Raw genomic sequence first — 27,669 nt, 5'->3', positions numbered from 1 at the left:
CAATAAAGACTCCTGGTGACGTGATTTGTTTTGAAATCCAATCGCTCAATTTCTCGCCAAATAATCTTGGTGCTCTTCATTACCACTTTAAGTCGAGTGCTGCTGCGGACTAACTCTGAATGCCTGGGGTGGCTGATGATCCCTGAGTATCCTTTTGTATATCACACTCTCTCCTACCAGATTCAGAAAGTGAAAATGTGGAGGTGAGACTTTCAGTAAAAATGAAGGATGGAGCATTTTCAAACCTCAGAATGCAAATAGGGACATAGGACTTAGGACCCTTCAGCCCTTCGAGTCTGTTCCGCCATATGGTAAGATCATTTCTGACCTGGTGGTGGTGTCAACTCCACTCTCCTGCCCTCCCATAACCCTCAACTGTCTTGTCCATTAAACTGTTCCACACTGTTTCATATTCATTCTATAGCAGGAGAAATATTCCAAGTTTAATACTTGCATTTATTATTTCATTCCTCTTTTAATACCAGTCTATATTATTCCTTGAAATGTAGTATAGTACTCAAGGCTGTCCATTGCATTGAACCTCTTTTTAGGCAAATTTATAATACGAAACTATCAAAATTTGCCCCTTAATTGAAGATTTCATACAAAAAGCCTGCAAAGTATTCTCTGTGCTGGGAATAGAAAATTCACATTGGTGGAATAACTGGTGTTCTTGTGGCATTGCAGTTAAGTTGAGTGATATTACTCGGACACTTTAGATACAGTCAGAAAATGGAGTTGAGATGTGGATTGGCCACAATCTCATTAAATGGTGGAGTAGGCTTAAGAGGCTGAATGGTCTATTCCTGTTCCTAAACTTGAGATATTCCTATGATTCTTGTTTGTACCTGACCCGGAAATGCTTGTTTGGGACATTGGATAAATGGAGCTGAAAAGCTGTTTCATTCCCCAGCGCTGATCTCCTTTATCCAAGCACGTGTATGTAGTACATTCAAGTTTTCTTTTTATCGATCTCCTTAATCAAACCCCCCTGAATTTTGTACCAATGATATGTACAGATACAATTGGGCCAGCTGTTTGTGTGCATGGGTTTTTATGGAGTAGAAAATTGAGGATTATTCTTCATGTTTGAATTGTGGATATGTGTTGGTTTAATGCTGCCTGATTATTATTTTAGGCAAGAGGAGCAGCAGCCAAAACCCTTCCCTCTACATCCATGCTTGAAGAGCTTTGAGGATGAGGACCAATTCCTGCGCACGTGCTCACGGGTGCTGGTGCTTTGTCTCTTAAATACGAAAGATGTCGCTTCTCATAGCCTAAAGATTGTTCTTGCAGAAATATTGGCCATGAAAGGTATGTGCGAGTCCTTGGGAATTTGGGTTGCTTAGATAAGCTGTAACTGAGGAGTGCCTCAACCTTCATTAGCATTAACCGTTTAATTATCCCCATTAATAATTTAAAGTCTGAATAGAAAGTCCGCCATTCACGGCAAATAATTTGCCTAGATTAAAGGAGTGCCCTTCATTTGTAATAAGTGGGAAAATTTAGCAAAAAAATCCTTGTTATGCTTGGATATTTAACCTGCAGTGAAATCTGACTGAAATTTTAAATAAGTTCTTCCCTTTGCAAATTCAACTGAGCCATCTTGCTGGTAAAGGCTCCATTTGGATTGCTTATGAGGAGAAGCCAATAATGGATTTTTTTTGTTGTTGCTGGCATTCCTCATCCCTAGTTACCCTTGAGATACTTACTTACTGAATGACTTACTAGGCCATTGTAGAGGGCAGTTAAGAGTGACATATTGGAATTGATTCCCTAAAGGACATTAGTGACAACCAGGTAAGTTTTTACAACAATCTGGTACTTTCATAGTTATCATTTCTGATGCTAGCTGTTTCTCATTCCATATTTATGTGTGCTGTGTTGGGTTTTGAACTCGTGCATCCAGACCATTAAACCAGGCCTGTGGATCGCTAATCCAGTAACATATCCATTGTTACCATATCCCTAAAGTTTTGCTTTGGTTGAGACCAGGCTGCTACTTCCATGATATACATGGGAGAGAGCAATATGATCTCCCTGTCCTCTCACCATAGCTAGTTCAAATGACTAACAACAGTAGTCCCTGTTATGTTTCTCTCCTAATTTTCTGTATTTTTTTTAAGTGCACAATACTACATATTGCTGTGGCCTCTTGTTTCTTTGGTCCAACTCAGCTGGTTTCCCAATTAAATTTTGCTTATGTGGACATTCACTTCTCAATCCTAAATCAGCTCCTCACTTCACTCATGTGAAGATAGTAATCACCTTTACTCCTGTGAAGGTAGTAATCACCTTGGCCTCGCCTCTCTTGCACTGCAAAACTTGATTCTAATTGTTATTTTTGTTCTATTCACTTGCAAAGGGATGAGTGTTTGAAAATGGAAGTGAACTAAAAATAGTAGCAGTTCAACTGCCTCAAATGCAGCTGCACAAACCTACTAGACAAATTTTTGTTTAAATCGTTTAAACAGTGAGTGCCATTTTATAATTAAGCATTTTTTCCCTTGGAGTTTCATTTGGGAAGTTGGTATGAATTTGTCCTTCAAGCTTGTAGCAGACTTAATTGTGGACAATATACTTAAATATAGATGTTGCTTAGTTTGATGATGTAACCACTTTCAGAAGTAGCTCTCCAGACTCCAGACTGTGAGCGAAAGGACTGGAGATTGACTAACGTTGCTTAATGTGAAATTGAGTGGAATAAATCAACTTAATCATCCTAGCACCCTTGCTTTTTGACTTTGATCCACGTTAGAGTGTCTGGATCTAAAACAGAAAATGCTGGAAAATCTCAGCAGGTCTGACAACATCTGTGGGGAGAGACAAAAACAAAGTTAACATTTCGAGTCCTTATGCCCTTCTTCAGAGAAGGGTCATAAGGACTCGAAATGTTAACTTTATTTTTTTTCTCTTTCCACAGATGCTGTCAGACCTGAGTTTTTCCAGCATTTTCTGTTTTTATTTCAGATTTCCAGCATCTGCAGTATTTTGCTTTTACTCTAACATGGATTTCTGCTAATGATTGTCTTTGATTTCTGTTGTGCTTCTTCCTACATATTCTGCAGCTGTGAACTTGTCAGTGTCACGTGTAAATACAGTGTTCGAATGAAGTTCATGGTCTCTGAAACTTATACTAAGAAAAGCAAAATGAGTGAAGCTGCCTGTCCAGTGGAACAGTGTCTTAAGTTTTTTTTCTCATTCGTGATTTAAGTACATAATGATCTCACTTTCCTCATGAAACATTTTGACATCTGAGGCCTCGGGCTGTGTGTATAATATAAACCTGTCAAAATGCACTCTGATTTAATTGATTTGCATCTTTTATGGATTTTCACCCTTTCTAGGTTGGAGCATGGAAATACTGGTATGTCAGAGGAGATGGAACCACGCACCTGTCAGTTATGACAACATTTGAACAAATAGGCAGTTGTTTATCTAATGTAGCAGGACTATGATCACAATCCGTTTTAGTTGTGCAAACACTGATGCCCTGTGCAAGCTGGGCCCAATGCAATTGATGTCAGCCCACCTGGCTCTGCTCCAGAAAGGTTTCTCCTGTGCCTCCGGTTTCCACAAAATACTGCAGACCTGTGCCAGCCAGGCCTTTTCCATCTTTAGTCTCAGCTGTGGCCCAGTTGATAGCATTCTCACCTCTGATTCAGAAATTCAAGTCCCACTTCAGAGACTTGATCACAAAAATCAAGGCTGACACTGCACTGCAGCACTGAGGGATTGCTGCACTGTTGGAGGTGCTGTCTTTCAGATGAGATATTATACTGAGACCCTGTCTGCCCCCTTGAATAGACGTAAAAATCTAATGGCACTGTTTTGTGGAATCATCCCTTGTGTTCTGGTCAACATTTAGCCCTCAACCAGCATCATAAAAACAGATAATCTAGTTATTATTGCATTGCTGTTTGTGGGAGCTTGTGGATGCACAGTGGCAGCAGTGTGTACCATCTACAAGATGTACTTCAACTCATCAAAGCTCCTATGTCAGCACTATCCAAACCCGTGGCCACTACCACCTAGAAGGACAAAGGCAGCAGATGCATGGAAACACCACCACCTGGAAGTTCTCCTCCAAGCCACTCACCATCCTGATTTGGAAATATATCGCTGTTCCTTCACTGTCACTGGGTCAAAATCCTGGAACTCCCTTCCTTACAGCAATATGGGTGTAACTACATCACATGGACTGCAGTGGTTTAAGAAGGTGGCTCACCACTACCTTCTCGAGGGCAATTAGGGATGGGCAACAAATACTGGCCTAGCCAGTGACGCCCACATCCCATGAAAGAATAAAAAAAGTGAATATTGGGTGAGGTACAGAATCAGGTGATTAATTTTTTCCCCCTTCCATCCATCCGTCTCCCCCCCCCCCGCCAAAATTCCTCCATCGGCCTGAAGTTTTGCAACTTTGAAAATAATTGTGAGGCAGGATCATTCCTGGGTCCTGACCCTGCTCAATGTCATAGCACACCCATTGGCTTAATTTTTAATGAGAGGCAGCCAATTAGAAGCTGCTTCCCTGTTCCAGTTAGGGATGGTGGGTAGGTTCTGGAGGCTAAAATTGAATACAGCATGGCCCACTGCAAAGGAGGCTGGCAGGCCTCACAGTGTGACCAGTGAGAATGCTGCTGAGGGCCAAGCAGCAGGACAGTAATGGAGGCTCCATCAATATCAGGGGAGTGGCTGCCATGACAATCAGAGACATCCGTTTCCAGGATATCCTCACTCAATGGCAAGGCTGTGACCTGGGAATACAACAGCATTGCCATTTTCTGCTGGTAACCATTAAAGCCGCTCACTTTGAAGCTGTCTCCTCTTAGTTGCCGGGGTGAGGTGTGTAACTTGCTGGCAATTAGTTGACTTAGCAACCTTAATTGGCATCTTGCCACGGATGCCTGGGTTGCTGATATCGCATCCGGGCTACCCATGGGAAAAGGGGAGATGGGACCTCATCAGCAAACTGGCCCGACACCTATTTTCCAGAAAATACCTGTTGCTCTGCCTGCATAGGGCCTGGGAAAATCTAGCCCATAGCCTGCAGCACCCACTGTCTGCTCATCGCAGAAGAAAAATTGCTACCTGGTACTGGAAGGTTGTCAGTGCTTGTGGAACTCATGCCTTTCTGAGAGAAAAATTGATAGAGAAGCAAATTTTCTTGTAGCTTTTAGTATTAGATCATCTGATGATTGTCAACTTGAGTTCTGAATTTTGTCTGTTCTAAACTCATACCTGAACCTACTTTTGACAGTCCTGAAACCAATGGTGGTACTTCTGAGTGATCCAGACTACATTAATCGAATGCTGCTAACCCAGATGGAACACAGGGAGCAAGCGAATGAGCATCACAAGAAAGCCTACACTTATGCTCCTTCCTATGAGGAGTTCATCAAACTTATCAACAGCAGCTGTGATGTGGAGTTCTTAAAGCAGCTGAGGTAATAACAATCTATTCCTTTGTGCAGTAGCCATGTTTTTACAGGCAGTTTTTGGGAACTGTTGTGGTAACATTGTGATTATATACTGTGTGTTCCCCCCCCCCCCCACTTCTTTTAAAAATCTGTTTACGATCCACCACTTTGACCAAGCTCTAATCTCCTCCTTTGGCTCAGCATCTATTTTCTTGATTGTTTCTGTGAAGCACTTTGGGGCATTTTTCGATTTTAAAGATGCTATATCCAAGCAAGATGTTGTCACTGTTGAAACTAGAGCTAGAGACTATAAAGTAAAGTTTTTCATTCATTTACAGAAGTAATATCATTGCAACCTGGGCGGAATTGGTCAAACCAATGCAAAAGATAGAGGTTTGAATGGGGTTTACCCGCAGAACTGGCTGCACTATGGGGCATAGTGGTATTGTCACTAGACTTGTAATCCAGAGGCTCAGGCTCTGGGGACATAAGTTCAAATCCTACCACGCTGGTGGAATTCAAATTCCGTTAATAAGTCTGGAATGTAAAGCTGGCCTCAGTAATGGTGACCATGACAACTATCAGTGATAGGGTTTTACCACAACCTGGTTCAGTAATGTCCTTTTAGAGAAGGGAATCTGCCATCCTTGCCCAGTCTGGCCTACATGTGACTCCAGACCAACAGCAATGTGGTTGATTCTTAACTGCCTTTTGAAACGGCCGAGCAAGCCACTTACTTCAAGGGCAGTTAAGTTTGGGCAACAAACTTTGTTGACCTTGCCAGCGACACCCACATCCTATGAAAGAAAAACCGCCCCCAAGTCGATGTTGTGAGATTCCGCTGTATGTACCGGCCTGGAAGGCTCTTTAAATTCCGTTGCTTTTTCTTCAATGTGCGGGCACTGGTAGACACAAGTTAAGCTCCTTCACATCAAAGATGTTTAATTTACAAATTAACTGGCGAGTGTACACCGCTGAGGCTATTAAATTATCCATATAGTTTTCTTGATTTTTTTTAAATCAGATTATTCACAAGTGGAGAATTGGATGCCCTTATTAGACACGCTGATGTTTGGTGATGTACGCATTTTCAGTCGTATTAATAAACTCGCACCAGGTTACCACTCTTAAACACAACAAGGGATTATTTTAATAGAATGAGAAACAATGGTGTTCTATTACTGATCGTGCTGTTTCATGGAAGATTTTGTTTGTGATTATGCAATTGAATTTTAGTAAAAACTTGAACTTCAGCCTAACCAGCAGAATTTTGGGCACAATTTTCTGATCCTACCCAAAGCAGAAAGTCTGTCCCCTATAGTATTATCTTTGCAATTCTCTATTGTGAATTCTAAACCATGGTATGCTATTGGAAGTTGCAGGCTATATGTTTCCTCAGGAAGGAGAGTCAAAATCAATACATAAACCATTTTAAGTTGATAGGGCCCACCACCTAAGTGGCTAATAATGAAAGTAGAGGTGAGGGATGTATCTGAACTTGGGGTGAAGTGGAGAGAGAGGCTAAAAGAGAAGAGAAATTAATTTATATAAAAAAAAATTCAGGCTTAAAAAAGCCACTGAAATATGAAGCAATCTAATTTTCAGTGTATTGAGGAATTTATGGTGGCTTCCAAAGAAAGTGTAATGGGATATGAAACTGGTCTGACTTCCTGGGCCATTGACCTACAGACAAGCCGCGGTTAGTATGCAACTTTCAGATGTGGTTGCTGAAACCTGAGGTGTGATCGGGGGAACAATGTGTGGTGTGCAAACTCCAACTAAAACCGATTTGAGTGATGGTGTCCAGCTAAGGGTTTTCTTTGCCTTTAAGAATAGCTCCTTCTTTTTGACACAAAAAATGATGAGGAAAGGGAGCTGGAAATTGAATGTAACGATTTTGACAGATAGTCAAAGCTGATTGCTAATTCAGGTATTATTCAAATGGATTTCTGCCCTGATATATTCACATCAATTTATTTAGTCACCTGTATAGCAATATTACTGTTAGCCTACAGCCAAATTCTGTCTCCCTTGAGGAAAAGAACAGTAAAACTTGGAAATGAAGGGTGCCAGTAAAACTTGTTCAAACTGATCTTGCATACCTTAAAATGGAACTCCAATGTTACTGGTGTCAACATTATTGATTTTTTACTGGGACTTGAAAACTTTGAACTGCTTTTACCTTCAGCTCTCCCATCCATTTCTCCTACCAAGTGAAAGGTTTTATTCAATGCAAGCACTGGTGGATGTGGTTTGTTGCTGTTTACAGAATTGTTTTGAGGGAGAAGAATTTAATGATATTTGTAGTTTCAACCACTAGGAATAAATTAGTGAAGTTGTAAATTAAAAATTTTTCAATCCTTGCTTTGTTTAGTGCAGAAAATAGGTGGCTTATTGGTGTATATTGACCTGTGAAAAATCTGTGATAACTATGATGTCACTGAGCGATTTGTGAATTAGCTGAGGCAGTGTCTCGAATGTGAGTGTTTTGTAATCTGCCGTTCGCTGACTCATGCTTTTATTCAGAATCTTAGTTGGTGTATGCTTACAAAGAAAGCACCATTGAGATTTGTTGTAAAATTCATAATACATGTTTAAGTTTTCCCATTGCTGTGGAACTCATCAATATGTACCATATATGATTGATTCCAAGTAATTTTTTAAAATCTCAATATATCTAAACCCTTACCTGATCTGGCATAAAAATGGTTCTATTTGCAAACGTTAATGTGTTTACTCTTATTGGCTTTCTGAAATAGCCTAATGAGTCAGTCAATTATACCAAACTTGCTACCTTCATAGGACAGCAATAAATGCTGGCCTTGTTGGTGATCCCCAGAAAAAGAACTGGGTCTGCAGCAGATTCTAGGCTGAGAGAGCTGGGCTTAGCTGTGTAAGCATCAGGCCTTATCACACTGACCAGCAGTCTCCTAGAATCCAAATTAAAACAAAGCTGAAATTAAAGAAGCTTAAGAGTTTGTTGCAAGATGATGTTTTTAGACAACAGGTTTTACTTGTCTAAGGTTTTAATGTGTGTCAGCTCATTTTTAATCCAGTAAGATTGTGTTTGTGCATCCTTGAGTTTGGTAAAATGTTTGGATTGAAGGTGTGATCTTTTGAGACTGATCCTTTTGTTGAACGCAGAGGGACATTCTTGTACTGTTTAGATGTATTCTAAATGATGCAGAGTTAAGGGTCTCTGATACGTTGCTGTTACAAGCAGTTTTTTTCAGGGTAGCTGTGGGGATTAGTCAATCAATTGCAATTCACCTAAATTTTACATGCAGAAAGTCGTTGAGGATTTAAGACCATAAGACATAGGAGCAGAAATTAGGCCATTCAGCCCATCGAGTCTGCTCCGCCATTCAATCATGGCTGATAAGGATCTCAACCCCATTCACCCTACTTCTCCCCGTAACCTTTGATCCCCTTACCAATCAAGAACCTATCTATCTCGGTCTTAAATACACTCAATGACCTGGCCTCCACAGCCTTCTTTGGCAATGAATTCCATAGATTCACCACTCTCTGGCTAAAGAAGTTTCTCCTCATCTCTGTTCTAAAAGGTCTTCTCTTTACTCTGAGGCTGTGCCCTCGGGTCCTAGTCTCTCCTACTAATGGAAACATCTTCCCCATGTCCACTCTATCCAGGCCTTTCAGTATTCTGTAAGGTTCAATCCGATCCCCCCTCATCCTTCTAAACTCCAGCAAGTATAGACCCAGAGTACTCAAACATTCCTCATATGTTAAGCCTTTCATTCCTGGGATCATTCTCATGAACCTCCTCTGGATCTTCTCCAGGGCCAGAATGGGGCCCAAAATTGCTCACAATATTCCAAATGTGGTCTGACCAGAGCCTTATAAAGTCTCAGCAGCACATCCCTGCTTTTCTTTTCTAGTCCTCTCGAAATAAATGCCAACATAGCATTTGCCTTCCTAACTACCGACTCAACCTGCAAGTTAACCTTAAGAGAAAACTGAACTAGGACTCCCAAGTCCCTTTGCACTCCAGATTCCTGAATTCTCTTCCCATTTAGAAAATAGTCTATGCCTCTATTTTTCCTACCAAAGTGCATGACCTCACACTTCCCCACGTTGTATTCCATCTGCCACTTCTTTGCCCATTCTCCTAACCTGTCCAAATCCTTCTGCAGCGTCCCTGCCTCCTCAATACTACCTGTCCCTCCACCTATCTTTGTATCATCTGCAAACTTAGCCAGGATGCCCTCAGTTCCTTCATCTAGTTCATTAATGTATAAAGTGAAATGTTGTGGTCCCAACACTGACCCCTGCGGAACTCCACTAGTCACCGGCCACCATCCTGAGAAGGATCCCCTTATCCCTATTCTCTGCCTCCTGTCAGATAGCCAATCTTCTATTGTTATTTGAATGCATTCTGTGATTATCCAGTTGATCTAGTGTGACCAAGATTTAACAAGCCTGAAAGTTTTGAGGTGTACAGATTCTCTGAACACCAATAAGCATGTGATTGTAACCTTCAGCCAGCCCTGCTTTACCATGGGAGTCCTTAAGAATATAATCAAAATACTACATGAGGCTTGTTGTAAGTTTGAAGGAAGATATAATCGTTAAGTAAAAGAACGATTATAAAAGCATATTTAGTTTCAACATGGAATTAATTGGTGCTTGAGCAATGCTTAAAAAGAAGGGGATTTGCTGTCGAAGCCTTTTTGTCTTCCACTTATTCCACTTATCAGAACAGATGCAAGAATGGAAAATTTCAGAGGGAGGAACAATTTACACTGAATGAGAACAGAGAATAGTTGGCAAGTCGATTCTGCCTGGCTGAGGCGTTGCCAAGGCCAATACACCAGGGACCTATTGACCTCCATGCTTTTGTTTAATTCAGAAAAGGTGCAATGCCTGGACACATTCCTTTTGTCTCGAGGACAAGCCCCTGCATGTGAATACATATACTTGTAAACAGGTGCCCTCCAATCATGGAAATGTATCCAACATTGGACATTATGCTGCACAAGCAAAGCATTTTGCCAGCATGGGCTGGTTAAGTATGGTAAGCAGATCTGGGGTTATTGCAAGCAGCTGAAGGGATGTGCTGTTTGATATAATCCGCCATTCATTGGGACCTACAGCTTGCGCACCTGGAATTGCACTGGTAGTGAAATTCATATGCCGCATTACTCATTCGTGTGGTAGGCAGTACCTCTTTTTGGCTTGACAGCCGTGTGGGAATTTTTGAGGTACCTTACCCTTCCAGGGTAATTTGAGGTAGTCAGGACACTTTTCAGGTCTGAAATTGGTGTTTATTTAAGTGGATGTTAAGGCTGGAATAGAGATTGTTGCTTATTTTGTGCTAAATCAATAGCCAAAAGGCTTGCAGAGCAGTCGGGCAAGAAGTGTGCTCTGCCACCAATATATGTAGTGGTTCCAGCAATGCCTCAGATTTAAAATTCTCACCCTTACATTCAAATTCCTCCACTGGCTGAGCACTCCTCCCTATCTCTGTAAACTCCTCCGGCCTTCTAAATAGATCACCATTCCTTTAATCCTGGCCTCTTGTGCATTCCCAATTATAATAATTTTGCCATTGGCGGCTGTGCCTTCAGCTTTCTTGCCTGTATGTTCTTCACCTTTTTCCTCCTTTAAGGTGCTCCTTAAAATATACTTGTTTGATCAAGCTTTTGGATATCTATTCTAATATCTCCATGTGGCTATTTGTGCAATTTTGTCAGACGGTCCTGCAAAACCCCTGGGGGTATTTTACTATATTAAAGGCATTATGTAAATAGAAGTTATTGTATTATTGTGAACATCTGACCCCATAATTAATGTTTTAGAGATGCAACTTTTCGTATTAGGAATTAAAGTGTTAAATGTAGATAGATGAAAAGAGCTTGTGGCACTGGTAAACAGACCTGGGGTGATTGCAGTTCAAAGGCTAATTTATGTTTATTTAATAAGGTCAGATTTTGAAGGGAGCAAATTTTTTTAATCATTCACAGGATGTGGGCCAGCATTTATTGCCCATCCCGAGTTGCACTTGAGAATGTGGTGGTGAGCTGCCTTCTTGAACCACTGCAGCCCATGTGGTATAGGTACAGCCACAGTGCTGTTAGGAAGGAAGCTTCAGAACTTTGACCCAGTGACAGTGAAGGAACGGCGAGATATTTCCAAGTCAGGATGGTGAGTGACATGGAGGGGAACTTACAGGTGGTGGTGTTCCCATCTATTTGCTGCCCTTGTCCTTCTAGATGGTAGTGGTCGTGGGTTTGGAAGGTGCTGTCTAAGGAGCCTTGGTGAATTCCTGCAATGCATCTTGTAGATGGTACACGCTGTGTGTCGGTGGTGGAGGGAGTGAATGTTTGTGGATGTGGTGCCAGTCAAGCGGGCTGCTTTGTCTTGGACGATGTGAAGCCTGTGTGTTGTGGGTGCTGCACTCATCCAGGCAAGTGGGGAGTATTCCATTACACTCCTGACTTCTGCCTTCTAGATGGTGGACAGACTTTGGGAGTCAGGAGGTAAGTTACTCATCTTAAGATTCCTAGCCTCTGACCTGTTCTTGTAGCCAGAGTATTTATATGGCTAGTCCAGTTCAGTTTCTGGTCAATGGTAATCCCCAAGATGTTGATAGTGGGGGATTCAGTGATGGTATTCCATTGAACATCAAGGGGCGATGGTTGGATTCTCTCTCATTGGAGATGGTCATTGCCTGACACTTGAGTGGTGCTAATGTTACTTGTCAGGCCAAGTCTAAACAATGGATGACCAATTATTCAGCTTATGATAGAGCCAGGAGGCCTACATTTACCTCCATAAAAGATTTTGATTATTTATGTAACTTCCAGATGAAAAGAAGCTAAAAGCAGCTTGTAAACAAGGGAGCTCTTGTTGGAACCAGCAAGTCTGGAGAAGAGAGTGGTTAATTCCATTAGTGATATGAATTATTCTTGTGCGTCCCGAAATCAAAAGGTTTGGTTTTGAAGGTAGCAGTTAGTTTACATTTCTGTTTGGAACATTACAAGTATGCCATATTGCCATGGAGATGGGTTGGGGGGCTTGGGAGGTTCCTTTGGTTTAATTTATTGGTGTACCTGTTACAGAAACAAGCAGTCAGCAGTTCTGTTTGGGAACAGATAAAATCAGTTGCAGTTCACTCAGTTGAGGGAGAAAAAGAGATAAATGTTAGCAAGGCTTGCATCTGAAGCAGAGAAAATACTATATCGTTCACTGCACGGAATGTAGGTGAGAGTCTAAAGACAATTCGTGAGGGAAAGGAGGCTGGAAGATTTGCCTAGCTTGGAGCTAGAGGAAGAAATTTATAGTAATCCTCATAGGGATAACCAGCAGTTAGCTTGGAGAAGGCAGAGAGAGATAGAGAGAGAGAGAGAGAGAGAGAGAGAGTCTGCCCAGAGCTTCCTATCCAAAGCCAGGTCAAGGAGTGAATGTATTGAGGCCTAAGCTTGTGCTCAGAAATCCACAGTCATGAAGCTTTGAAGAAAAGATGGAGGATCACTTTGCCAAAATATGATGGAAGGATCCCCATGAAATTTTGTACCTTGGAGGATAGCTGGATCATTAGAGGAGAAATTAAATTAAACTCAGAGCTGTGACATACTTGGTTTGAATTCTCTAAGTGTTAACAAAATTTAGTATTAAGTTAGGCGTGCTTACTTTGTTTAATTTTTCTATATGCCGTAAAGTTTGCTTTTGTTTAAAAATGTGAAATTTTGTAATGTAATTTCTTTCAGTTAATCACTGAGGGCAGAATTTTACATTGGCAGGATTTTACAGTCCCACCAAAGTCAATGGATTTTTGAATGGTTTGCCGCATTTTAAGGCTCTGTCCTGCCACAACAGGGCCATAAAATTCCGCCCTGGTTCTTTGGATTTTCTGTAAACGTTAACAGGGTTGGTAGACAACATGCAGCACAGATATCAGGAAGTGATGGTAATTTTGACAGTTTCTTTTGCTTTGTATAGTGTATCTTCAAAGCATCCCTGTAGTTTTCTTATTAAAATTTTAAAGTGACTCGCAGTAAACTCTCTTTAGGGTTAAATCAGAAGTATTGTTTATTCATGCATTCAAACCCTGGAAATAGTCGTTGCAAATATATGCGCAAATACAAGCATGCAAGAAGGCGATAGGAAAGAAAAGAGTTTTACAACTTGGAATAACCTTGAACAAAAAAAACCACGAAGCTATGGATATTAACTCATGTGAATGCTAGAGTCCAGAATGTCAGAGTGCAGTGAGGGTTCCTTCATGTAAGAGTTAAAGTTCAAGAAGGTTCAGCTAGCTGAAAGCAACAGTTGCCAATTCCTTCAAAGTTTGTGATGATGCAGCAAGGCATGACATGCAGATGGCAGGAATCTTCCAGAGAACCAGGCTTCGAGGAGGTTTAGACTTGAGGCAGGCTTTGTTGTCAGCCTGGAGTCGTGCTTTGGTATTGACAGGCTGGATGTTAACAGCAGACTGCCCTGTGAGCCCAGGGATATAACATTAAAACTTTCTAAAATCCAAAGGAGCTCAGGTCATGCGGTGTTGCCCATTGAAGAGTCATTTCAGGGTAACAATCAGTTGCTATGTCTCTGGTCAAAATCCTTTGTTCAGCTTAGGATATGGATGGTGGCTATTTGCACCTCCACAGGTATAACAAGTTTCAGTGGCTCTCTCTCTTTGTTATAAGTCCAGGCTGGGAAGACAGACCATCTGCTACTCTCTTGTTTCATTGATCTCAATGCGTTCACACAATGAAAGGTGTGAGATTCCACATGGATAAGGGTTGAGCTTTGTCCAGTAACTATTGTTGGAAATTTCTAGAACTGTAGCTAACTTGCAAATCATGTTACCTGTAGTAGCCATGCTTTTGGTCCTACAAAATCCATTTTTAAGTAGGCATGAAGTAAGGTTTGACTTAAACATTTTATGATCTCTTTCATGTCTTATGAACATGGCACAGTAAATGTCCTAGAGCGATAATTGTTAGATGTCATGTAAATGTTAAACTAGTAAAGCAAATGTATAACTCCATATGGGTAGCATTCTTTTGTAAATCTCAAGAGGCGACATTCATAATGTTGTCTTGTCTAATATATTTAAGTATTTTGGAGGAAATGACACATTGAATTAAATACTCTAAAGATGGATAGAATATGCCTACATACTTTGTTATGAATGCTGAACTTTACAAGATGACTATGTTTTAAAATATCCTCTTTAACTCAGTATAAGACAGAACACTGAAAAGTGGCGGGGGTGGGTGGTGGTGTGTGGTATCTCTGATAAACATCTCAGTTCGGTGAAATGTCCATGTGATTTTGTTGACATGGGAAGAGAAACTCCAATAGAAACTCATTAAAGTGAAGTGGCAGTTTTCACAGTTAGTCATTCGGTAGTGCAGCACTTCAGTATCACTGAAGAAAAGAGGCATGCTGTCTAAGCTTTTCATTTGCGCTCATCAGATCAGATTGCAAGATTACCAACAGTAAAAGGACCAACACTTTATACTGCATGAGATAGGAGTGTTGATTGTTAAGTGGACTCTGATTGGTAGAGGTGTTGCCAGACTATTGTTCAAATTCAAACCAGGTAGGTCGACTTTGGTCAAGGCATTGCCATGGGGAATGAACTGGGAATGGCTGTCCTCCACCCCCAACCTTTTGTTTAGTTGATAACAATCCTGATTGTACTAAGAATTACACTAAAAAGCAATCAGGATTCTTTTCAACCCAAACAAAAGCTTTGGCAGGGGTGTTTGGGGGGGGGCTGGCAGCCATTCCCTGGTTCATTCCCCATGGCAATGCCTTGACCAATCGGTGTGGACCTGCCTGGTTTGAATTTGAACAATAGCTTGGCAGTTACCTGTTTCCTGCTGCATCCTCTCTGGCAATGCCTTAACCAATCAGAGTCCACTTGCCAACCAATCAGCACTCTCGACTCATGCCGTTGTTCCCTTTAATGTTGGTAATCTTGCAATCTGTCCTGATGAGTGCAAGGTGAAAAACTTAGATTTTTTCAGCAATAACTTTCAAAGTATCTCACAGGAAATGAAGCTGCGGCTGAGATGCGAGAACAAAGATCTCTGCTGTGGAAAAGAAGGAAGAACTGTTTAGTGGTGTTGTGTTAGTGACCAAGTTTAGTTTCAGTTCAAAAGGAAGTGAACAGAACAAACAGCACAATTAAAGATTTAAGATATATGGAGTCATTGAGGTGTGCCTTTCTGGTGATAATCGTATCTGGGAAAACTTGGGCAGAGTGGAATAATTGTCAAAGGACATTGGAACTTTTGACTTGGTGTGGTGGGGAGAAGTGAACCTCTACTGGAGGGCTGGGAGGGATTTTGGGACTGTTCCTTTAATGCTGTATATTTGCTAGAAGTGTGGCGTAGAGTAAAAGTGTTTCGTAGGGCTTAGTTTAGTTTCATTAGTTAAGTAATGTGAAAGTACTCTTTCGTCGGTTTGATCTATCAGTTGTATGTTAGTTCATGTTTCATCTATGTTGACTTTAGCTTGTTACAGTAAAATTCTTAAAGTGAAATCATGTCCATCGGTTTACTTCCATTGGTCATTTGGAAATTCATATAAAAAAAAAATCAGTACCTGTGGGGATCGAAACAACATATATAGATGTAATACATAGCATTACATAGTATTTCACAACTAATTAAGTACTTTTGCAACATGGTCACAATTTTAAGAAGATGCAATAGCCAGTTTGCACACACCGCCTCACAAGTAGCAATGAGGTTAATGACCAGATAACCTGTTTTTAGTCATGTTGGTAGAGGGATAAATACTGGCTGCAATACAAAGAACAAATAAAAGTACAGCACAGGAACAGGCCCATCTGCCCTCCATGCCTGCGCCGATCATATTGCCCGTCAACTAAAGCATTTTGCACTTCCGGGGTCCGCATCCCTCTATTCCCATCCTATTCATGTATTTGTCAAGCTGCCTCTTAAACACCACTATCGAACCTGCTTCCACCACCTCCTCTGGCAGAACACTGCTGCTCTTCTGTGACTAGTGCTATGGGATCTTTTATGTCCATCTCAGAAGGCAGGTAGACCCTTAGTTTAACTTCTCATCAAAAAGATAGTACCTCTGACAGTGTGACCTTCCCTCAGCACTGCACTCAAATTATGACTTAAATGATGTGCTCAAGTCCCCTGAGTAATTCTTGAATCCGCAACCAACTAATAGAAGTAAGAATGCTATGACTTAGTGAAGTCACACCTTATCCTGCAAAGGAGGGTCCCATACAGTATTTCAACTTTCCCCTATTGCTTCAATATGTGCACAAATTGCCTAGCTATTTGTTTTCTTCACTTAGTGAAAGAAATGCAGTGTCATAAACTCACCCTCACCCCATGCGAATCAGATAGTCAGAGGGATCTGGCACTTGGAAATGACATTTAACGGTGCCCTGTCTAGTAATCACTGACGAAGGTGCTGACTTCTAAACATCGTTTATGGGAATATATTTTTCTCTCAGTAAGTCAGGCCTTTACGCTTCTTATCTGTAAACTAAAAGCGCTGACTGCAAGAGGTCAGTGTGCAGTTGAAATGATGTTTTATCAGCCAGCATTGAAGTGGGAGATTCCTAGACTTAATGCTCAGCGTTCCCATAGTGTAATGTCATTTTTTTTTAGTAATGTAACTCTTAAGAATGGACCCTGCAATGCTGTCAGAATCATCTTGCCACAGAGGGTGGTTATTGAAGTATTTTAAAATAAGTGGGCAAGCAGCCTCCTGATAAAATTGGGAAAAAGTTTACAAACATGACCAAAGAATAGAGTCCTGGCAGTCTATGCTTCTGCTATCCGTATTGACACCCTTCATGAGCTGAATCTGTGGGAAGTGAGCTATTCCATAGTTGCAGTTGCTGCCCTGGAACTTCATTTAGGGATTTAGATCAAGTTGGGTCAGGTGACAGAATCAGGCACTACAGGGGAAGGCCATTCAGCCCATCCTGACTGTGCCAACTCTTTGAAAGAGCAACCCAATTTATCCCACTCTGCTGTTCTTTCCCCGTGGCTCTACAATTTAATTTCTCTTAAATTATATTTCCAATTCCCTTTTGCAAGTCATTATTGAATGTGCTTCCTACACCCTTTCAGGTATTGCATATGAAACAAATCAGTGTTAGCAGGGAAATGGTGTTGGAGAAATTGATGGGTTTGAAGGCTGATAAACCCCCAGGTTCTCATAATCTACATCCCAGAGTACTTAAGGAAGTGGCCCTAGAAACAGTGGATGCATTGGTGGTCATTTTCTGAGATTCTATAGACTCTGGAACAGTTTCTACAGATTGGAGGGTAACTAATGTAACCCCACTATTTAAAAAGTTGGGTAGAGAGAAAACAAGGAATTATAGACCAGTCAGCTTGACGTCGGTAGTGGGGAAAATTCTAGAGTCCATTATAAAATATTTAATAGCTGAGCCCTTGAAAAACAGTGGCAGAATCGGACAGAGTCAGCATGGATTTACGAAAGGGAAATCATGCTTGACAAATCTGCTGGAATTTTTTGAGAATGTAACAAGTAGAGTTGATGATGGGGAGCCAGTGGATGTGGTTTATTTGGATTTTCAGAAGGCTTTCGACAAAGTCCCACATAAGAGATTAGCGTGTAAAATTAAAGTGTATGGGATTGGGGGTAGTGTATTGAGATGGATAGAAAACCGGTTGGCAGACAGGAAACAAAGAGTAGGAACTAACGTGTCTTTTTCCGAATGGCAGGCAGTGACTAGTGGGGTACCTCAGGGATCAGTGCTGTGACCCCAGCTATTCACAATATATATTAATAATTTAGATGAGGGAATTAAATGTAATATCTCCAAATTTGCAGATGAGACAAAGCTGGGTGGGAAGGTGAGCTGTGAGGAGGATGCAGAGATGCTTCAGAGTGATTTCCAAGCTGAGTGAGTGGGCAAATGTATGGCAGATGCAGTATAATGTGGATAAATGTGAGGTTATCCACTTTGGTACCTAACAAAAACAGGAAGGTAGATTATTATCTGAATGGCTATAAATTGAGAGAGGGGAACGTGCAACGAGACCTGGATGTCCTCGTACACCAGTCACTGAAGCTAAGCATGCAGGTGCAGCAGATGGTAAAGAAGGCAAATGGTATGTTGGCCTTTGTAGCCAGAGGATTTGAGTACAGGAACAAAGATGCTGCAATTATACAGGGCCTTGGTGAGCCCACACTTGGAATATTGTGTGCAGTTTTGGTCTCTTTATCTGAAGAAGGATGTTCTTGCTATAGAGAGAGTGCAGTGAAGGTTTACCAGGCTGATTCCTGGGATAGCGGGACTGACATATGAGGAGAGGTTGAATCAGTTAGGATTATATTCTCTGGAGTTCAGAAGAGTGAGGGGGGGATCTCATAGAAACCTATAAAATTCTAACAGGACTAGATAGGGTCGATGCAGGATTGATGTTCCCAATGGTGGGGGAGTCCAGAACCAGGGGACACAGTCTGAGGATATGGGATAGACCATTTAGGACTGAGGTGAGAAATTTCTTCATCCAGAGAATGGTGAGCCTGTGGAATTCGCTACCACAGAAAGTAGTTGAGGCCAAAACATTGTATGTTTTCAAGAAGGAGCTAGATTAGGCTTGTGGGGCGAAAGGGATCAAAGAGTATGAGGAGAAAGCGGGAGCAGGCTATTGAGTTGGATGATCAACCATGATCATAATGAATGGCAGAGCAGGCTTGAAGGGCCAAATGGCCTACTCCTCCTATTTTCTATGTTTCTACGTTTCTATTCTAGATCATTATAACACCTTGCATAAAAATTATCTTCATCTTCCACACCACCCCCCTGCCAACTTTTTTCTTTGCCAATGAGCTTAAATCTATGCCCTTTAGTTACTGACTCTGTTGCCAGTTTCTCCCTTTATCAAATTCCCTCAATTTTGAACGACTATATGAAATCTCCACTTAACATTCTTTGTTAAGAGGACAACAGCTTCTCTTGTCCATCTGAAGACCCTCATACTTGGTACCATTTGAGTAAACCTTTGCAACCAAGACCCAAAGTACCCTAAGGTGGTCTTTTGCTGTGCTGCCTTACTTTTGGAGAGCCACTGTAGATCAATTCAGACCAGGCCATTTATTCACTGAGGTGAATATTAATTTCCCGATGACCTGCTCTGTTGTGGCTGATAATGGAAGCTTCAGTGGTATAGGTATCCCCTGAAGTCTTTCTAAGGCAGGTTGTTGGGTCAGAGGTTTTCCTCTGACACTGCTGCACCTGACTTAAGTGTGCTAAATGTTGATCCTGGATGTTGAGATTTAAATAATCATTCAATGGCAATTAAATGGAAATAAGTAAAAATGACTAATGTATCAGCTGCTTCAGATCAAACTCTGTGATAAGTGACTGCAATTGTATTCTAGTGCATATTGTTCAGTGATATCAGAGTAACTAACTTTGTATTCTAGCCAGGTTTATTGCTTATTTCAGGGAAAGAAAAACTGAATTGCTGATCAGAATATTGAGCCCTTTTGTTTCGATCAATGAGAGAATCTTGACACGAAATGCACAATTTCCTTTGTTGATCTTTGGGATGGGGGATGTGTAAGAGTGAGCTATGGGAGTCCTTAACCACTTATTTAAAATAAACTACTTTAGTTTCTTGAATTCAGCTTCTTTTCTTTCTGACAGATTCCTCTATCTCTCTAACTCCATTTTGTATAAAGTATGAGTGCAATGGGAACTATATTTGCCTGGGGAAATGTCACACCATTCAAATTATGCATGAGGCATTTTGGGAAGATTCCGACAGTGCACTAGGATCTAGTGTAAATGCAAATCTTTCTTTGTAGTCAGAGCTTCCAACAGTGGGAATGAGATCTCTGGAATTTATGATCAGAAACAGTGAGACAAGCCGCTCATTTGATGGGTTTGATTAAAGTGGGCAGATTACATCTCAGTGTTCTGTTATTTGCGAAGACTGTGTTGAACAGCTATGCAACACTATCATATATTCTACATTGTTCCATCCCTGGACCGGCAGCTGCCAGATTGCTTACTGAAGCATTATCTTTGTAGGAATGTGTTCAGGAAAGATGTTCATATTTGTTACTAGCTAACCTGATCATGAAGCAAGCAAATGGTTGTTATCAAGCCACGACATTACTCACGAAGGATATCACTGAGATGAAATGAGGCACGTTTTTTTTTAATCTTTCCCTCTGGGTGTAAGTTTGCCAAACATTTTTTCTTCCTGAAAGCAGTTTCCCCTTAAAAAAATTTTTTATAGAGCTAGATAAAAAGCAAATAATGGCTAGTAATGAATTTGAAGCAATGATTTAATCATGTTCTCCTGATATTTATAACACCTTCAAGCCCTTTATGATGTCAAAATTCTTTGATTAGATTAATGCCTTGAACCCACCCTAGCCACTATTACATTTGCTATTTTATGCCACTATTAGCATTATTGGAATTTTCATAGTGTTAATTTTCATATTGATTTTGTCCTTCCTGTTAGGGCATGTGCTAATTGCTTTTATCACCATTTCAAAGGTTGAAATACTGTAGCTTATTGTAAGCTGTCCATTTACACTCTATCTGACTGAGAATCAAACACTGATAAACAGGGCAGCTCAAAACAACTAATGCCGTTTAATTAGCTTCAGCACAGAATCATAAAGTGCTGAGGTCTTTTAAATGTACCATAACCATTTATTGTTCATTTTAAGGTTTACAAGAATGTTGCCAGGGTTAGAAAAGTGTAACTACGAGGAGAGATTGGATAGGTTGGGGTTATTTTCCCTAGAACAAAGAAGGCTGAGAGGTGACTTGATTGAGGTGTACAAAATTATGAGGGGAATAGATAGAGTGGACAGGATAAAATTGTTTCCCTTGATGGAGAATTCTAGAACCAGGGGACAAAGATTCAAGATAAGTGGCAGAAGGTGTGGCGAGGACATGAGGAAGAACTTTTTTACGCAGAGGGTAGTGGGTGTCTGGAATTCATTGTCCAAGTTGGTGGTAGAGGCAGAAACCCTAAACTCTTTTAAAAAGTACCTGGATCTGCACCTAAATTGCTGTAAGCTGCAGGGCTATGGGCCGGGTGCAGGAAGGGGGGATTAGAAAGGGCACCTGGGTGTCCTTAGGCTCGCATGGACAAGATGGGCCGAATGGCCTCCTTCTGTGCTGTAACTTTTCTATGGTTCTAAGATGGTCCTTCAATCCAAATCACTTCCTGCCAACTGCTCTAGAGGAGATTTGCCTGGTGGAAGCCCCTAACTTGCTACAGGTGCACCTTTGCCAGCACTTTTTAGTTACTGTGGGATATAAATGAACCTATGAAGCTTCCTGAAATCCTTCCAAAAGGGGTGGTTGACTTGTATGCCAAGTATAAAGTGTGAATTGCTGGTGTGGGTGGTCGCCGTTTTGAAATATGAAAAGAAACACAATACTAGTAATTTAAAAAAAATAATTCTTCGGATGTGGCCGTTGCTGGCTAGGCCAGCATTTTATTGCCATCCCTAATTGCCCTTGAGTTGGTGGTGGTGTTGAGCTGCCTTCTTGAACCACTGTAGCCCATGTGGTGTAGGCATACCCACAGTGCTGTTAGGGAGGGAGTTGCAGGATTTTGATCCAGCAACAGTGAAGGAACAGTGATATACTTCCAAGTCAGAATGGTGAGTGGCTTGGAGGGGAAATTGCAGGTGGAGGTGTTCCCATATGTCTGCTGCCCCTGTCCTTCTAGATGGTAGTGGTCGTAGGATTGGAAGGTGCTAACTAAGGAGGCTTGGTGACTTCCTGCAGCGCATCTTGTAGATGGTATGCACTGCTACTACTGTGCATTGGTTGTGGAGGGAGTAAATGTTTATGGATGAGGTGCCAATCAAGTGAGCTGCTTTGTCCTGGATGGTGTTGAGCTTCTTGAGTGTTGTTGGAGCTGTGGTTATCCCGGCAAGTGGAAAGTATTCCATCACAATCCTGACTTGTGCCTTGCAGATGGTAGACAGGCTTTGGGGAGTCAGGTGGTTAAGTTACTTGCTGTAGGATTCCTAGCCTCTGACCTGCTCTTGTGGCCACAGCATTCATATGGTTAGTCCAGTTCAGTTTCTGGTCAATGGTAACCCCCCCCACCCCAACCAGGTTGTTGATAGTGGGGGATTCAGTGATGGTAATGTCATTGAAAGTCAAGGGGCGATGGTTACATTCTCCCTTGTTGGAGCTGGCCATTGCGTGGCACTTGTGTGGCGTGAATGTTATATGCCACTTGTCAGCTCAAGCCTAGATATTGTCCAGATCTTGCTGCATTTGGACATAGACTGCATCAGTGCCTAAGAAGTCACGAATGGTGCTGAATATTGTGCGTTCATCAGTGAACATCCCCACTTCTGACCTTATGACGGGAGGGAGGTCATTGATGAAGCAGCTAAAAAAGATTGGGCCTAGGACACTAACCTGAGGAACTCCTGCAGTGATTCGCCCCTTCTAGCCTGCTCTGCCATTAAATATGATCTTGGCCGACCCTCCATCTAAACATCATACTCCTGCTCTCTCCCCATACCCCTTGATGCCTTTAGCGTCTAGAAATCTATCCATTTCCTCCTTAAATATATTTAGTGACTCGGCCTCCACAGCCCTCTGTGGAAGGGAATTCCGCAGATTCACCACCCTCTGAGTGAAGAAGTTTCTCCTCATCACAGTCCTAAATGGTCTATCCTGTATCCTGAGACTGTGACCCCTTGTTCTAGACCCCGCCCCCAGTCAGAGGAAACAGCATTCCTGCATCCAGTCTGCTCGGCCCTGTAAGAATTTTATACATTTTAATGATATCCCCTCTCATTCTTTTAAACTCCAGTGAAAACAGGCCTAGATGGCCCAATCTCTCCTCATATGACAATCCCAGAAATCAGACTGGTGAACCTTCACTGCACTTTCTCTATGGCAAGTATATCCTTTCTGGGAACATGACCCTTGAATAGCTTGTTGAAGCACACATCTAAAGGTTGGACTCTGCAGTTATTCCAGCAGGTCTAGCATACAATGTGGATGTTATTTCTTCATAGGCAACTGAACATGTCCCTCACGAATAAGCTGCATTCCTTACATAGGCCACCGGGACACCAATTCCACACACTAACGATCCATAACTTCGCTCCATCCTGTCCATTCAACTGATGTCATGAACATGCACAAAACCTCCTGCAGGGAACTTGATTTTTGTTGTGGTTTTATGTTTGGAAATTACCATTGGCTTTGATTTTGTTCCATGTGCTATGTAGGCTTGTTACCACTGTGAATCTTGTCCTCTCACGCCTCGTCTTTTGCACTAGAACTGTTATCAAACCATTCCACTCCACGGTTTGGCTGCTGGGCATAATGAAATTCATGGGTGTTTCATTCATGTGCTGAAGTGGTATTATGGGTACTCATGTTTTTGCAGCTGTCTGATGATGAATCACTGGAAACTGATCATTTTAGCACTGAGGTCATTTGGTAGCCTCTGAGCGAGTTTGGTCTTCTGCAATACTAGACTGTTTGGTTTCATAATATGGCAACACTAACTGAACGTTGGTGTGAAATCTTTGCTGCACGCTAAGTTTGATTTGGTCCACCTAAGTGCATATATATGCATTGCGTTTCTGGTGGCAATGTAAGATTTCTGATGTTTCTCAAGGGTCCCATTCCAACACATGCTTCTCAAGATCAGGCCAATGGCTGGTCCCTGTCCTGATGGTGCATTTGGTCTTGGATGTCACCTTCAGGGCAGATTCCTCCTTCCATTCTCACATCAGTTTCTCATTAACACTGAATTCCCTCACTATATCACAGTTCTTTGATGAGTTATCAAATGTTATGACTTTTAGCTTGAAAGCAGCTTCATGCTTCATTCCTTTTGTTGGAGGACCCACTTCAGTTTGTCACTGACTGTGCCATGTGCGGCCTGCATTGTGTTGGAGTATGTTAAATTCCCCGTGTATCATCTTCACAACACAGCCCATTTCATCTGTTTGATCCCATTCGCTGGCTAACAGTATAAGGTAAGGAAACCGTGCATCTCGGGTGAAAAATTGAAGCCGACTACTAATGCGAGTATAGCATTTCATAGCTCTAAAGGGGGGTTGATTTAGACGTTCAGCATATGTAAAAGCATGATTTTTGGGGCTGAAAATTTGGGGTTGACTTTTATGCTGTGATCCATGGCACATGTATTAGTGGAAAGTGTCTAACGATACAGGTAAATATGCTTCATTCGTATATTTACTTAACAAACATCTACCACCATTCAGTGACTGCACATACCGATTAGAAACACTGGCAAACCCTGTTTTTAGTCTTACCATTTTACCAACAAATGCATCAAGGGACTAATGTACATGTGCATGCAATGTGCAATAAGAGTAATTGAGATCACATACTCAATCTAAGTCACTCTCTTTCTGAAACATAATCTATTATGAGGTTTAGATAGATACTGTTAATACCCAGTACTTAAATGTAATTACTAATCAGAAATGCAATTAACCACACCTGGATTTCCAATTAGCAATATCTGGCTAGTGGCTAACTTTGGCAATGTCTTTCAGTGGGGAAAGGGATAATATTGATGGCAAGGCAGGAGCAAAATAAAAATGCTTTAAATGAGGAGCTCAATGACTTGCTATGGTGGGTGGTTTGAAAGGTTGGCAAATGGCCTATCATTTTGTGTTCCTGTTGAAGAGATGATCTGGAATGAAAACTACTAATGTTTCCCTGGCTGAGTTTGGATCTGATATATCAGTGTTTGTTTTTGAGAAAAAGTGAATTTAGAAATCAAATGCACACACTGTTCATTTAACTCTCTTCAGAATCAGAAAAAATTGCCCCATCATCATCCTCTTGTCCTTTTAGATAAGAATACGCTGTATTGCTCCTGTAGATCGTGGTTGATGGATAGATAGAAACTATATCTGTCTTTGTTTTGTTGTTCTTTACAACTAGAATAAATTAAGTGACAATTCTGTTTGATTTTGTGTTAATCTGCAGCATAGCAAGCGCCTATAAAGATCAGCACAACAAAGTTGTCAAAATGGCTCGGCAAAGTTGCTACAAATCTTAAGGATGTAGTGGTAATCAATGTTTGAAAGTAAATCACTGAACTTTGTATTATTAGTGAACCAAGAGCTGCAAGACTAACTTTCTGACTCAATTGATGAATTTGATGAGAGACTTTGGTATTGCTGTAATCTTCCGTTGTGTTTAGATGTGTTTATGAATGGTGGTGTCTCAAGATGCTTCACACTGCAAAACCAGTGAGAGAATTTTCTGGGCCTTCCTGTTTTCAATGATAGAGAATAAATGGTTGGAGAGTGGGAAGGGCATTTGCTTTTTCCCCTAACTTATGTAATTACAAGACTAATCCTGGATAGAAACCAAAAATGGATAGAAACCAAAACCAAACTTACCAAGTTTTGAACTCCACCAGATACTTGCATTTATAATGGACACCAAGTTTACTACTTGGATGTATTATCTGTAGAAGGCATTGTTACCATGCCAACCATCACGGGAAATTTCTTTGATTTTAATTTTGACATCACTTGGAAAGATGCTTCAAGAACTCCAAGTCCCATGACAAATAGGAAGGACCCAAGAATTTTAAGTAAAGAAGACTGAAGGCACCATTTGTGTGTCATGATGGGGCAGGTCCAATTAATTGAGATACAGGCTAATGTGGCCTTTTTTTGAAAAAAGGCGGATACAATATCCAAGGCATGCCATACCCATTAGCTTTCTATCAGTTGGCGTACTAATGACATTCGCCCAGAACTGTCGTAGAGTGGCAATCACCGTCTGGATACAACCCTCCGGGGAACGGAAGTCCTGGACCATTGATGATTATGAATGGACTTTGAGGAGCTATATAAAAATATCAAAAAGAAAAGCAGCTCAACAAAGTTGTGAAGTAGGAGCTCCTGCTTGACAATCCATCTTGATGGATTTTCCTTTGTGAGCTGGGCATTCCAGTTGGATGTTGGAAAGTAAAATTAAACATGAAATGTTGCTACAAAAGATGGAGTGCCGTCAGGGTTGTTGTTGGACATCAGCTTTTTCTAATGCGTGCAAATAACCTGGATTCAGAAAAGCAATGCAATTTGGTCGGATTTATACTGGTTCCTAAACTTGGAGTGTTGAATTAGGTAGGAGAGAGGCCGAAGGAATATGAGAGTGGTGTTGGTTAACAATTCTTGTCCAGTCATTGCAGCAATTAATAAAAGAAAATAGCAGAATGCTGTGCGACTTTGCCAAATTATCAGCGTACACCTCTGAGGTCATCATACTCTGGCTGTTTTGTGCTCTGGTTATGTTATGGTTTGAATACCACGTTTAGTTCTGGCCACCTAGGGCAATGCAAACTGAGGCCAGAAAGCTGACCCCTGTGTCAATGGATTGAGTTTTGTGCACAAGTTAGAAAATCTCTGGATCATCTGCCATGTTGAAAAGAGGCAAATGGCCGAACATCAGTAAGATAGATAAGTGGAATAGGAGTGATTAATGTTGAGCACTAGTTGATGTTCAGCCACAACTAAAGACATGTGCATATGGATCCACACTGAATTCAGTACTGATGTCAGGAAACTGCTCTTCACAAGAGTGTTTAATATTGCGAATGGCTGGCAGAATAGATTCAGTGGAGGCAAAAGTCCTTCTGGAATAGTTGAACAGGCAGTTGAATCCTATGAGTGGGAGACCTTGGATAAGATAAATAAAAAGATTGTATTTACAAAGTGCCTCTCCTGTATACTGGATGGCCAACAGTATTTCACAATGAATAAGTAACCCCTTGGTATAATACCCACCTTCAGCTTGTGCTTTGTGCTTTATTTAACATTGGTTTTAGACCAATATGTCTTCCTTAATTTTGCATATCGTTTTAGGTTATTGGGAATTCATCACGCATATTAAAATTCCATAGTTTTCTAAATTGTATGCTTTCTCAGGGTTGGGGCACATGGTCTAATTTCTGGTCTGAATTTCAACAGGATTCTTCTACTCATTCATGGGATCTAGGTGTCACTGGTTAAGCCAGCATTTGTTGCCCATAACTAATTTCCCTTGAGAAGCTGGTGGTGAGCCACCTTCTTCAATCGCTGCAGTCCATGTGGATTCCCACAGTGCTGAGAGATTGGGAGCTCCAAGATCTTGACCCAGCGGTGATGAAGGAATGGTGAAATATTTCCAAGACAGGGATGCCATGTGACTTGGAGGGAGGAAGCATGCAGGTGATGGCATTCTTGTGCATCT

General features: G+C 41.3%; 1 protein-coding gene across 3 annotated transcripts in view; it reads left to right on the top strand.

Annotated features, from left to right (window-relative positions):
- snx25 (sorting nexin 25) overlaps positions 1–27,669 on the top strand; it is a 251,246-nt gene that overhangs the window by 122,933 nt on the left and 100,644 nt on the right. For all 3 annotated transcript variants that reach the window (XM_041186048.1, XM_041186047.1, XM_041186049.1), the window contains 2 exons: positions 1,139–1,314; positions 5,264–5,450. In XM_041186048.1, coding sequence (XP_041041982.1) covers positions 1,139–1,314; positions 5,264–5,450 — 363 coding nt within the window. The remainder of the gene's footprint in view (positions 1–1,138; positions 1,315–5,263; positions 5,451–27,669) is intronic.

The sequence above is a fragment of the Carcharodon carcharias genome, chromosome 4 (assembly GCF_017639515.1).
Source record: "Carcharodon carcharias isolate sCarCar2 chromosome 4, sCarCar2.pri, whole genome shotgun sequence".
Taxonomy (NCBI): Eukaryota; Metazoa; Chordata; class Chondrichthyes; order Lamniformes; family Lamnidae; genus Carcharodon; species Carcharodon carcharias.
This window is presented reverse-complemented; position numbering and strand designations above follow the sequence as displayed.